Source organism: Podarcis liolepis (genome assembly GCF_965112155.1).
Source record: "Podarcis liolepis genome assembly, chromosome: 1".
In the NCBI taxonomy this organism is placed as follows: Eukaryota; Metazoa; Chordata; class Lepidosauria; order Squamata; family Lacertidae; genus Podarcis; species Podarcis liolepis.
The window spans coordinates 106034179-106048271 of NC_139554.1; the positions used below are offsets into that span (position 1 = coordinate 106034179).

The window sequence follows — 14093 nt, forward strand, 5'->3', positions numbered from 1 at the left end:
AGCTGCCGTGTCCTTTTTGTCTCTGGAATTAGGCTTATCATAGTATTAAGTGGTGCTTTTTTCTGGAGGGACGCAGGGCTGGCCAAGGATAGCTCAGTTGGTAGAGCATGAGACTCTCAAATCTCAAGGTCGTGGGATCGAGCCCCACATTGATCAAAAGATTCCTGCATTGCCGGGGGTTGGATGTAGAAGACCCTCATTCCAACTCCACAATTTTATTATTCTATGAAGGCAAATCATACATTTAAACATTATAAAGGCTCATGCAGTTGCCCTTGCCTGTCATATACAGTGGTACCTCAACCTCAGGTTAAGTACTTAATTCGTTCCAGAGATCCGTTCTTAACCTGAAACTGTTCTTAACCTGAAGCACCACTTTAGCTAATGGAGCCTCCTGCTTCTGCCGCGCCGCCGGAGCACGATTTCTGTTCTCATCCTGAAGCAAAGTTCTTAACCTGAAGCACTATTTCTGGGTTAGCGGAGTCTGTAACTTGAAGTGTATGTAACCTGAAGCGTATGTAACCCGAGGTACCACTGTACATGCTTGTGGTTCCCAAACAAATGCAAATAAGCTTCCACTTGCCCCCTCACAGCCTCCTCCTGAATATCTCTGGAGTATTATAACAGTACCTAGCCCAAACCCAGAATGCTTTACAGCACAATCCTGATTTTCATGTTGATTCAGAATCCCCCCCCCCCCAATAAGGCTTTCTCCAGGTAAACATCTGTAGTATTGTATTGTTGTTTGTGTGTGTGTGTGTGTGTGTGTGTGTGTGTGTTTGAAGAATAGAAAAGGAATACTCCACTTGGCTGTTTCATCTGTAGCAGAAACCCTGGAATCCATCTTCCCAATGTTGGGAAACATCCATTTACAGTAATGCTTTTGAATCGAAGCATCTTGATTATAAAATGATTTTTTTGTGGATGATTTGACAGCTGCTCTTACAGCTGAGACTGTAGACAGCACCGTCCCCTTTTTACTAGCGTTTTCACCATCACAATGAAAGGGAAAGTGCCTGTTTGTTCAGTTTATGACTGACAGTTTTATAGAAGTCCAGAGAGATATCTTTCCGTTCCTGGTGGTACTAAACACGTTACCAAAACGAGGGTTGCCAATTCTATGTGTGTGTATAGATATAGATGCTATTTTATTTTTTCAGTATTAATAGACTACTTAATCATAAACGTTTGTAAAACAAATACAAAAACCAACAATGTAAACAGTGAGTTATTTCGAATGCAATTTAAAACTGCCGGAAATGACAGAGTGACTTGAAGTAAAATGTGACTAAATCACCAGCCCAGGAATGCTTGGGGAAATAGAAGTTTTTAGCATGACAACACATGTCTGATGTCAGCTGAGAGGAAATTCCACAAGTGGGTGCCACAACACTAAAGGCCCTGCTCTGTGCCACTGCAGGTTGTGCACATTCACATATTTATTTCATAGAATTGTAGAGTTGGATGGGACTCCCAATAGTCATCTAGTCCAACTCCCTGAACTGGGATGAGGGAAGGAAACGAGCTTGGATGTGGAAATTCTGACAAACTATTTTGTGGTGTCTTCAATTACTCAAGTTGAATAAAATGCCCTAGCTCTTGTGTCTTTATTTACAAACAGGCCAAAGTTATAGCAGTGTAAAAATGAGCTACCACTTCACCTCATCCTCTCTGTGTAATTAATAATGGATTCACGATCGCCTTTTTAGGTGAATCCAAGCTTTTCTTGTTAGAAATGTCATTACTGTGGAATACCCAGCAGCTATAAATCTGTGAAGATAGCAGAGCTCTTATTAAAAGTGCATATGGAAATTAAATTTCAAGTATCATATTCAGATTCTCATTCATATATATATATATATATATATATATATATATATATATATATATCCTGCTACTGTTCAGATATTCTTGAAGACAAGTGGATGAAAATTTGCTAAGACTAATGTAGTGCCAGCTACCGCTATTTGTATGAACCAAATAACTTTAATAGAGAAATGATACTTGAATGATAGTTCCCTTGCAAATATCCCCTATCACAGTCACATTAAGGAATGGCAGATTACTTTCTTTTAAGGATTAGATGCCGTGAAAACAAATCTCTGAATGGAAGACCTCATTGGAAGAGTAATACAGAGTTGTTTTCATCATTTGAAGGATATTGGAAAAAACACTTAAATCTTTTCTATCAAAGACCCCGGCTGTTTTGTTAGTTCAGCTCAAGATTAAGCAGATGTCTTGTCTGCTACAAGCTAGTGGAATTGTGTTTCGGTAATTCCTTCTGAGCCAGTTGTTCAAATGTATTTGCAGTTCAACTTGTTCTGTTAAAGGGCACCTCTGTTCTTTGCTACAGGCTCTTAAAAACTGACGTTCCTACTTTTTTTTTTTCTTGAGGTGCCCCCACCCACAAATAAGTGAAAGGGGAAAGGCACTACCGAAAGAACAATATTATTTATTTATATTGGCTACACTATAACAAAAAGTTCTCAGGTCAGCTTACAATTTAAAATACTTACTGAATTTTCAATAACTATAAGAGTATCAACAAAAGTAGTATATGATGCAACATAAAAGCAGAAAAGGTGGGAGATAATTGGGATGGTTGCACAGGTAGTCATAAGCAACAGTAAAATGTACCACATTTGTATAGGAACTGATACATTTCCCTGACATTTCCCTGAGATTGTACTATTTCATAGCTTTCTGAAAATACCTGGGGCATAAATCATCCAGAGAAAAGCATATTGAGGGACAAACTAGATGCAATATGGGAGATTTGTGAATGGATCACAGGTGTTTCATTTTTAAACATATAGCCCTGTAGAAAATGGGACTGGAGGAGGAGGAATTTTTACCTGTTCTTCCCATGCTATTTATTCTATCTAAATTATCCTGCTATTTGCATGTGGAATGTTTTTGTTTTTGTTTTTTTGCAGGTATTATTTAGGCACTTGTCATATTCATCCCCTATTCCACTGGTTCCCAATTAGCCAGACCCCCTGTTTTTCAAATCCAAGCCATGGACCCCCTACTTTTGAAAATGTTGATATCTCTGTAGTAGGTTTTATTATGTGAATGGTGCCACTATACCCTCCAACATGTCCCAGCTCAAAACCAGGACGAGTGTCTTCTGGGAGAGTCACCTGACCCACGCAAGAGTATGGTGCCCCAAACCACACATTTTTGGGTGCCGCAATCTTGTGTGTTTGGGGGTGCTGTGCTCTTGTGTGATGTTCGCAGAGTGTCCTAGACTGTTGGCAAAGTATGTGCCACAGGCCCCCTGGGTGGGTTCCACATACCCCCTGGGGTCCACAGACCATCAATTGAGAACCTATTCAAATAGTATGTGTTACCTGCATGCCATATTCAAATAGTATGTGTTGCCTGCATGCTTTAGTTCAAGATTTCCAAGTGAACATAAGTTTCTCAAGCACCATTTCCCATATCTTCGAAGCAGCCCTGCTCCAATTTTTAATTTAAAAGAAAATAACTGGAGAACCAGATCGCATTTCACATGCCACATCTCATTTGGCCCTTTGATTTCAATGAGAAAGTTAAATGTGTGCTGACCTGTCTCCCTTGCAATCAGCGGGACATAAAGGAGCCCCACGGTGGCAGGATTGTGTCATAGGTTTTAAAACTTTAGTATTGGATCCCCTGATAATCCATTTCATTGTTTCTCTCTCTGTTGAAATCTATATTCTTATTGGCCCAAGAATGAATTCAGACTTGAATGAGCCTTGTTCTTCTAGAATCATAGAGTTGGAAGGGACCCTGAGGGTCATCTAGTCCAACCCCTTCAGTGCAGGACTCTCAGCTAAAGCATCCATGACAGATGGCCATCCAACCTCTGCTTAAAAACCTCCGAGGAAGGAGAGCCCACAACCCCCCGAGGGAGACGGTTCCACTGCCAAACAGCTCTTACTGTCAAAAAGTTCTTTCTGATCCTTAGTCGGAATCTCTTTACTTGTAACTTGTTGTTACTCTTGCAAAGCAAGTCACTGTACTCCTTCATACAGTGTTTTCTTTTATTGAATAGAAACAAAGTCAGAGAAGGAATCAAGCTGTTCACCAGCGGCTCAGGAACTGATGACAAGACTGGGATTTTTACTGGGAGAAGGGATTCCAACGTCTGCCCATATCTCTGTGGAAGAAAAGCGCGAAGCTATGGTATGCTAGTGGAAACAAGTTGTAAACAGTAATCTGTTAAAACTAGAGATGCCAACAAATGCTGTGCTTTCAATATATTTAATAGCAAACATGCTAATAGACAACAAAAACCACTTACATAAATGTGTACACAGTGCACATTTGTAGGAAGCAGTGAAAGAAAAAGAGCTTTGGCTTGATCTTCACTGTTCCAAGGAAATTCTTTACATTGCATGGGGTTGTGAGAAAATCATGGAATGGTTATTTTTCACTTGCTGCTTCAGGCAGTTGCGACCTGGAAGGATTATTTAAAAACAACTTTTGGATTTTCTCCTAAGGTAGGGCAACCTTGTCCTTCCAGATGTTGTTGAACTACAACTCCCAGCAGGGCCAGTAATCAAAGCTGATGGGTGTTGTAGTTCAATAACATATGGAACGCCACATGTTTCCCACTCCTGTCTTAGGCAATAAAGATCACCACAGTAAACTGAAGAGGTGGCTTTTCGCTTGATCGATATACAGGGAAGAGCTGAAAATCTCCCTCTTGTGAAAATTCACAGCAGATCATTTTTCTACTTTTGGCCTTGGGAATCAGATTTGAGTTTTGTTACAACATTTTCTCTGTTGTGTAATGTAGCAGCCATGGCTCACTCACTTGTACCCATCTGTTTTTGCGCATGTGTATTTTTAACTGGATGCCTTTTGTCCCATAGGCACTTCTGGCTTGCGCATTCCTTACTGCTTGGTTTATGAGGCATAAGAACGTGGGAAATAATCTGTATGACTCTCGCGAGATGCTGAGAGGAGACAGGGCATTCCGTTGTAGTACAGGAAGGCACCTATTCTAGGAGAATTCTAGCCACCTGTGACAAAAGATTTTAAACCAAATTTTGCCCACGCCTTTCCTTTTCGAATCTGCAGAGAAGCATATTTGATCACTATCCCAAACAAGTCCTGGGTTTTGTGTTGCAGCCTCTCAACAAACAGTGTTCCACGCATAAGGCTGTGAACTTTACAGGTCCAAGTTAAAACACTAAGGGCCCATAATCTGCTATTGTCCTATTGCTGCTGCTTCTTTCTTGAAAGGGGCTTAATGAATCCTCTTACAATGCAGCCTTGGAAAGTTGTGTTAACTTTAGGCTTGTTTGATTTCCTGCTTAGTATTGATTCCGCCATGGACCGATAGCGCTGTGCTCTGTGTATTCATCCTTCCTTTCCTTCCTTTTCTAGTGCACCATAGCTAGCCAAGGAGTCAGTCCCTGCTCTACCCTGACGAGCAGCACCACGTCGCCAAGCACCGACAGCCCCTGCTCAACTCTGAATAGCTGTGCTGGCAAAACAGCGGCCAACAAAAGTAGTCCCTGTGGGACCATTAGCAGCCCAAGCTCCACGTTGGAAAGCAAGGATAGTGGAATTATAGGTAAGCAGTATAACTCCTAGCAATGCACTGACTTACTGCTGTCTCTATTGCATCTTGCTTCTCTGCATCAGCCGATACAGCCGCTAGGCGTACAGTGAGTTTGCTCCGAAACTCTCTTGTGTTAATTTATGTTAGTACTTGGCTTCAATTCCAAAGTCTCCATGCTCCAGAAATTTTTTAAGTGCTCTTTCGCTTGAAATAATTTTGTCATTCTCAGTAGTTCTTTTGTGTCTTTCCTGTGGGCATTTAGTCATGGGCTGGGAGAGGGCTGGAACCCCGAGTTTCTTCACTGCACTACACTGTGTATTTGCTAGGGAAGTTCTGCTGGGGAAGAGAATAGCAGTGCTAATGGGATGCAGTGATTAAGAGCAGGAGCAATTGATCATAAAACCTCCGGTCCACATTTCACTACAGTCATGAATTTGTTGGGTTGCTTTAGGCAGTACATTTATCTCTCATCCTTGAGTACAGTACTGATTGAACATACAGGGTTGTTCTAAAGATTTACTGAAATAATGCATGTGAAGCATATAGAGAACTTTGTTAAGGACGAAGAAGTGTTTTTATTGTGCTACCATTTGTGGGGAGTGTTCCACCCCTTGTAAACAAAGATCCCTACCTGGAAAGTTGTCAGTTTTTTGTATCATTGCAAACAGGTTCATGACACAGTGTTCCAGTGTGGGGAGAGAAGGCAAACTTGGTGTGGGGGGTGTGAGTGAAAGAGCCACCGAGGCCATTTGAGCTTCAATCAACAGTAATGGATCTATGCTGTACTCCAGTTGGCAACACAGATACAGAGAAAATCGCAAACCAAACACTGAGAGGCCCAAGTGGAAAAAAAGGCCTTCATCTGTTACTGGAAGGACCACAGAGATGGTTCCAAACAACTTTCTCCAAGTAGGCTGAGGTGCTGTTACTAAAGAGGCCTGCTTCTTAATAGCCACCCAACGCACTTCACTTGGTGGGGCATTTGGAACAGGGCCTCTGAAAAAGATATTGGGGATCAGTTGAGGTATATGCAGGAAAGGGCAATATTTCAAATAACCTGGTTCCAAGCCATTAAGATCGTTGAAGTTTAAGATCCACATTTTAGATTGGGCCTGGAAATGGATCCACAGCAGTTAGGGTGAAGGAGGTATGCTAGTGATGGCAAACATCGGAAATATTTGTGAAATGCTTTCGGTTCTAGACCAAGAAAGGCTGATAAGTTTCATAATAACTGCAGTTTAATGATGGCGTTATGTGGAGGTTTGAATGATTAATTCATAACTGGGAATGAAAACTAGAACAGGAGAAATCAAGCCCCAAAGAGCTGGGTAAAATGAAGACTTGAGGACACATGGAAGAAAACCGCTGGGAAACCCATTAGCTAGGATGATAACGGATCTGGAAATTGTGCGCCTTCTGTTCTCAAGGCTGTTGTGAAAATGTATAGAATTTTCTGTTGTGCAACATGCTCGTCTTAAAGTAAAACACTCCCTCCCACGCATTCCCCTGCAAATCCTGAAAGACAGCATTTAATTTGAAAGCTAGCTTGTATACATGCTTTGCAAATTTGTCTTCATCTAAAGGGGGGTGGGAATAGAATGGATATTAAAATGAACTTGTATCTTACTAAGTATCCTTAGTCCCCCAAGTTATTTATAGATCTAATCATTCTACATTCATTTGGAAGGATTTAAGTGTGGAGGGCGTACGTACTGCATTTCCTAAAGCATCCCTTAACGTGTGTGTGTGTGTGTGTGTGTGTGTGTGTGTGTGTGTGTACTCAATGTGTGCATGCAAATATATATGAAGAGTATTAAATGCTCATTCAGTATACAGTTTGGCGAGCATTATCTTTTGTGTAACTGTTTTTGGCAGACTTTGCCAAACCGTGAAAATAGCTTGTTATTCCATGCTACTTAAGTAGGCTTCCATTGTAATTTCCATCCCTGCTACGTTATTCTGGGCCAGTAGCTTTTTTGAGTGGAGAGCTGCCCTTGCCCTCCCTCTCCTTCACCCGCACTTTCTGCTGGGTCAGGCTTTTATTCTTCTCTTTCTTTCTTTTTTAAAAAAAAGTTTTTATTGCCTTAGTTGAAATTGCCTCTGCCTCCGTTGACATAATGGGGGTGAGGGCAGGTTTTCATCATTTGCGGTGAGCTAAGTAAGAGAGAAGTCTGGGCTAGTGGCCAAAATGAGGACTGGTGACATTCTGTCTTTTCGCTATTAGAAACTGGAGTGGAAATCTTTCCTGGCCCTCCCACTCCCCTCAATGAGTAAATCAGAAGGGACTCTTAGTTCATGATGCATCAAAAGTCCCAAGTTTGCCCCCTGCCTTTAATCAACGCTAATCATTTGGCCATACAGAAGCACACTACAAGGCTTTCATCAAAATCCTTACGACGTTTTACATTATTCAAGTTGTCAGTATTATTAAAGCAAGGAGGTCTTGCTCTGAGAGACATACCTAGTTGCAACTAAGAACATGAACAGTAGTAGCTGTACTATGATGCCCAATGAATGTTTTTGTCTCCTCGCTAAAACCAGCCCAGGAAACACTAATTTAGTGTGCCTTGTAGGAGGAGCTCCTCACCTTATTGAACGAAGTTTCAGTCTAAGAACACTGCAAACCAGTTTATTATTCTAGCGTTCCTCCCATTAGAATTCATTGGTTTCCTTTTCATTTGTTTTTAAGCGACAGTAACAAGTTCATCTGAAAACGACGACCGTAGTGGATCCAGTTTGGAGTGGAGCAAAGACGGAAGCCTCAGAGCTGGTGCACACCAAGGAATTATTCATGAGCGGAGAACAGATAATTGCTCGCCAGTTGCAGAAGAGGAGACGGTGGGGTCTTCAGAAAGTCTGCCAAAAGTGGAAGCATCTTCTGGAGATGGCCCTGTGACTTATACTCAAAGCTCTGGCTCATTAGTAATGCCTCGGCCCAATTCTGTTGCAGGTAAGGAGCAACCAAAGGGAGCAAGTGCTGTGTGTGCTCCAGCCCTTTTTTTAAATATATACTTTTCCTGCGGCACTCTTTCTTGTATGGACCAGTTCCCATCAAATTGTGTCTGATCGCCACGTAATGGAAATGCAAGCTAGAGAGCCAGCACTGGTTAAGGGGAGTGCATGAAATTTAACAGAAGTAATTTTTAGAAGCAGTTGAAGCACAAAGGTCTGCGAAGCGATCGGGATGTTGCTGTGCAGAGACAGTGTAGTGTTCTTTGTGCTCATTGCTTTTTTATGTAAAGAGCTATATAAGTCCATCGACTTGAAGGATTATAGCAGGAAGCACTCAGCCTCTATATTAAGCTTTTAAATGCATATACAATGATGCAGACATGGGGCAGTGTCCAACTAAATACTTGAGCCAGTACAATGGGATTTCACTCCTTGTCTCCCACACACATCTGACACCATCTCCAAATCTGTTCCAGGGGGTTGGGTGCATGGGGGGGGGGAGACGGGGAGAACATTCCATTGTGCATGGAGAAATCCTTGTGCTGATGGAACTTTCACCATAGCATTGAACATAACCCATAGGGATTATGTTGTGTTGCTACTGCTTTGATGAACACAGTCCATTCAGAGCCCCATGATATTTGCACAGCCATATTCCATAGACACTCATTCTTATGTGGCAGGAAAAAATCTGGAAAAGCTCTCTATGGATCTTTGGTAGTAAGACCATTATTAATAACCCAAACGAATTATCTGCTGTATGGAAGGTGCTGATTTTTAGTTATTCTTCGTAGTCCCTGTGCAGTCCTGCACTTGGGTCTCTGCACAAAGCATATGTATAACTTTCTAGAACTCTTTAGTCAGAGACCAAGTTCTGCTGGCTATCCTATTGAGTAGAGAGATCTGTCCCTGTCTGCAAATACCTTGAGAGAAAAGACAACTACCTGTCTACTTAGCTTTCTTCTTCTGAGTGACTTCTGTTTTTCTTCTTCAGTATATTTAGGGAGTTTTCACTCCATTTCTAATTTTGGATGGGAGGAATTCCTTGTGGTGGCTCAACTCGTTGTTATTTAAACTGAACCACCCCCTTTTTCCAATGCAAATGAGATCTGGGTGGATATTGAGACGGGTGAAACTTAGTCCTATGATCATGGCATTCTCCTTCAATGGCACCTCAGTGATCAAGGGAATTGCTATGTTCATGTGCAATTGCCTACAGGTGTACAATATGTGTACACTTATATGAAATATTAGTATATAAAGCCCTAACCACTTGGGATCAGTTTACCTGTGAGACTGCCTTACCCAATATGTGCTCACTGAAGCACTTCAAGCTGCGGAACTGGTACTGTTACAGATGCAACATAATACTCGTTCCACATTTGTAAGAAACCAATCTTTTAGTGTTGCAGCAGCTACACTTTGGAACTCCCTTCCTGTTGACATCAGACAGGCGCTTTCTGTACTGTTATTGGTGCCTGTTAAAAACATTTTTGTTCAGATAAGCCTATCCAGATACGTAAATTTTTAACGTGTATTTTAATCAGTGACCAGCTTATCACTAATTTTAATTGTGTTTTTTTTAACATTCATTTTATTCTTTTTGTAAACTGCTTTGAGGTTTGTCTGGTTTTTGTTACAATCAAGCAGTATATAAATCTTCAGAACGTTGATCAAAATGACTGATTTGACTCAAAAGGGCAAATATCGTAATAAAAAGAATAATGTGTGTGGGGGTTTGGGGGGGGGATCTTCTCTAGATTTAGAAGATCACTCAGTTCAGTTAAATATTTGCTAATGGCTGGATGCTGGAATTTGCCCTTGCCATAAGAACCCAGACTTTGTGTTAAGGTAGTCATACTAGAATGCAAAGAGCCCCGTGTCCATACAATTGTGGAAGGTCTCTTCAGTTCATGAACTTTTGCTTCTGGTTTTATATCGGACACATTTCTAAGAAACAAAATTTGAGATGCAGTAGCATATTGTTCTCTTCTAGAAGATGATGAACTTCCCTTTTAAATTTCATCAAGGGAGTGAAGCCATACTAACGTACTAACAAAGTAAACAAAATCCATTTGGGTGTCAGTTTTAGTGGAAATCTGCCAGGTATGTGGAGTGGTAGGGTGCATGGAAAAGGCCTAAATGGGGGAAAAACCCCATTTCAGTACACATGTTCTCAAAACAAGCTAAAGTAATGTAGACAGTTCTGCAGCCCTTTCCAGGTATTGTAAAAGTATGGTAATTTTTTCACACACACACACACACACACACACACACACACACACACACACACACGAATTTCAGCCCCTATTTCCTTGCATTTTGGTGGGTTATGTTGGGGAGATTTTCCTGATTGGTTATAATAAATATATCAATAGGTTTCTTCTATGTGTCCATTGCATAAGCTCACAGGACTGAAGAGACAAGCCACTTTTTAGTTTAAAATGCAGATCATGCCTCTAAAAACATCAGCAAAACTCCTGGCTATAGTACGGTTTTCTTCTACACATCAGTTTTGTATTAGGACTACTGTTTCTAACTTTAGCTCTCTTTCTGTGTCGCTTGTTAATGCATTCTGGAGATGACCGATTTATTTTTCAGTACATTTCACAGCCTCTTAAATGCTTTTATGGCTAGTCATGTATATATCTTTGCAAAAAGGGAGGCTGAGAATCCTGCCATTAATGGGTGATTGTTGATGTTCTGGATGCTGTGAAATACTGCACAAAGTGCCTGCTTGTCTCCTTCCAAGATTTGGACAGTGTCTGCTTGCAAGATTTGGGTTGCCAATAACTCTGAATGAAATCATTGGGGCAGAAGATTCATGCTAGCTACCTTGCTGTGTTTCGACATGGAAATATTGAAGCTTTAATAAATAAATTGGCTGCCAAACTGGTCATAAAAATTCATCGTGACCCTTGTCCTCTCTTATCTACTACCCAACAGTAAATCAGCAGTTTTAAATCCTTCTGAATGTTGCCCATATAATATATATATATATATACATCACAAAGGAGCACAATTAATTGGAGGACTGGAACCTTGAGATAGGCAGTTTATGGTGAAGGAAGGATATTTCAAAAAATTGTCTTTCTTTTGAAATACAAAATCACAAACACTTTATGGTTGTTTCTATGCACTGAGTTATTTTCCACTGCATAATGTTTTCGTTAATATAAGAATTTCTAAGAAACACTGGAAAGTGTCTTGAAAAGTTGATATTTTCAATGTTTAACAATTGGGGGGGGGGAAATATTCACATGAAGCATAATCAATCATTAGCATTTTATGGCCATAGTGTGTAGTGATTAACACATCCAAAAGAGAGGGTAAAGTAAATTAATTTTTAACTAACTTGAAGCTTATGGCAGCTCAATGCTGTGTTTTTTAAAGTGATGGGGCTGCAGTAAGATCTAGTGCGGCATTGCAAAGGAAAAACTCTACTATGTTTGTACCACATTCTGTCTCCAATGAGTTCAGCAGAGCATTTTAAGTTCACCACAGTTTGCTTTGTAGAGGTACACCTTCTGCTATGCACCTCTGCATTGTTCCATGTTACTCAGCTGTGACTGGCTACTGTTTTGAGACATATTGAACCTCCTGCAGCCCATCCACCTGACAAGTTTCTTTGTTGTTACAGCAACAAGCTCCACCAAGCTAGAAGACCTGAGCTATTTGGATGGTCAGAGGAATACACCATTGAGGACCTCAATTCGCTTACCGTGGCACAATACTGCTGGAGGGAGAGTTCAGCAAGAAATAAAAGGTATCGGTAAAGCACAAGACTCATGGACTCAAGCCCCACATTGAGCAAAAGATTCCTGCATTGGTCTAGATAAGCCTTGTGGTTCCCTTCCAACTCTATGAAATAAATAACTAATGTTGTGTTGACCTGCTCTGGAGATGGCATTATTCCCTAGTGGAAGATGCAAGTGTTTTGTTTTGGTACTTGCTTAGTGGAGATTAGAGGCTTGTCTTCCTTTATAGAACACTTTGAAGAGTTCCTTAATTAGCAAATATACTTGACCAGCAGCAGCTCTCCAGAGATGTGGAGCCCATTGGTTCATCTAGCTCAGGGGTCTGCAACCTTTAAGACAAAAAGAGCCACTTGGACCCATTTCCGAAGAAAAAAAACCTGGGAGCCGCAAAACCATTGCAACATTTAAAACAAATATATTTCCAGAGCCGCGATCTGACAGCGGGCGGGAAGGTGACGTTGGGACGGTGCGTGACTAACGCACGCACCGCCCCCATGCGACGTCACAGCCAGTACAGCGCCCACCACAGTGGGGAGTGTCGGGGCACACAGTGCGCCTCCTCCCCTCGCTAGTACCCGCCCCGGAGCCACGGCAAAGGTGTAAAAGAGCCACATGCGGCTCCGGAGCCGCGGGTTGCTGGCCCCTGATCTAGCTCATTGTTTTCAACACAGATTGCCAGTGGCTTCCCAAGGTTGCAGATAAGGGACATACTCAATCCACTACTTGGAGATGTCGATTGAATCTGGGGCCTTCTGCATGCAGAACAGATGCTCTACTGGTGAGATACAGCCTCTCTCCCAGGGCTCACAGAACCATTATGTCTGATCAGCCTTGATCAAAGTGTCTCCAGAGCAGAGTAAGGTGTGATGCCTTTGGGGACAGTGGCAGCCCCAGGACATTTAGGGTGGGGAAGGAGACAGCTCTTCCCCTTCACATTACCCAACAAGTCCTACAGATTTGGAAGCAGAGAATAAATAATTCCACTCAGAGCATTTAACGTTCTGCTCAAGTGGGACATGGTATAAGGTAGGGTGCCTTGCAATTGCCTTAACTTTCTTGCTTGCCTTTTGGTTTTTTAGAATCAACATTTCCCCAGGACTTTACTTTAGAAGCTGGCTGTGTCTTATAGGATGCCTCCACAGGCTTACCTTTTTTATCTCAGATTTTGAGGCTCTAAAAATATGTACTTATGCAGATTTTTCTTTTTAGTAGCCCACACTCTTGCTGTGTATGAATCTTGAATGGAAGCCATTTAAAGTTTAGAAGCTGACTTTATGAAATCAGCTGTGCGCTTCTGCTCTGATGTACTTATGATTCAAGGCTTTGTTTACGGTAAATTGATTCAAGGCTTTGTTTACAATAAATTGTTCAAAAACAGATTAGTTGCATTTTCTAAAGTTTGAGTACTTTTGCCTTAAATTGATCTTTCATTGCTTAAAATATTGCCTTCTAACAAGTTTTTTCCTTTCTCTCAGCACGTTTTGTCCCCTATAAGCCTCAAGACATTCTGCTTAAGCCACTATTGTTTGAAGTGCCAAGCATAACAACGGACTCTGTGTTTGTCGGAAGAGACTGGCTGTTTCAGGCAATAGAGGAAAAGTTGAAGAATAATAAAGAGCAGGCAGAAACCAGGGGAGCTGTTGTTGTTGGAAATGTGGGATTTGGGAAGACTGCTATTATTTCAAAGCTTGTGGCACTTAGCTGTCATGGAAGTCGCATGAGGCAGATTGCTTCCACCAGCTCTAATTCTTCTCCCAAAAGTAGGTTTAAAAACAATTTTTGTAGATTATTTTTGCTAATTCAGAAAAGTGTATTTGCATGCATAT

The 14093-nt window shown here is 41.3% G+C and overlaps 1 protein-coding gene across 4 annotated transcripts in view; it reads left to right on the top strand.

Moving 5' to 3' along the window:
- TANC1 (tetratricopeptide repeat, ankyrin repeat and coiled-coil containing 1) overlaps positions 1 to 14093 on the top strand; it is a 129336-nt gene that overhangs the window by 86492 nt on the left and 28751 nt on the right. For all 4 annotated transcript variants that reach the window (XM_083493061.1, XM_083493063.1, XM_083493060.1 and 1 more), the window contains 5 exons: positions 4040 to 4170; positions 5380 to 5569; positions 8247 to 8507; positions 12150 to 12275; positions 13743 to 14027. In XM_083493061.1, the coding sequence (XP_083349187.1) occupies positions 4040 to 4170; positions 5380 to 5569; positions 8247 to 8507; positions 12150 to 12275; positions 13743 to 14027 (993 nt within the window). The remainder of the gene's footprint in view (positions 1 to 4039; positions 4171 to 5379; positions 5570 to 8246; positions 8508 to 12149; positions 12276 to 13742; positions 14028 to 14093) is intronic.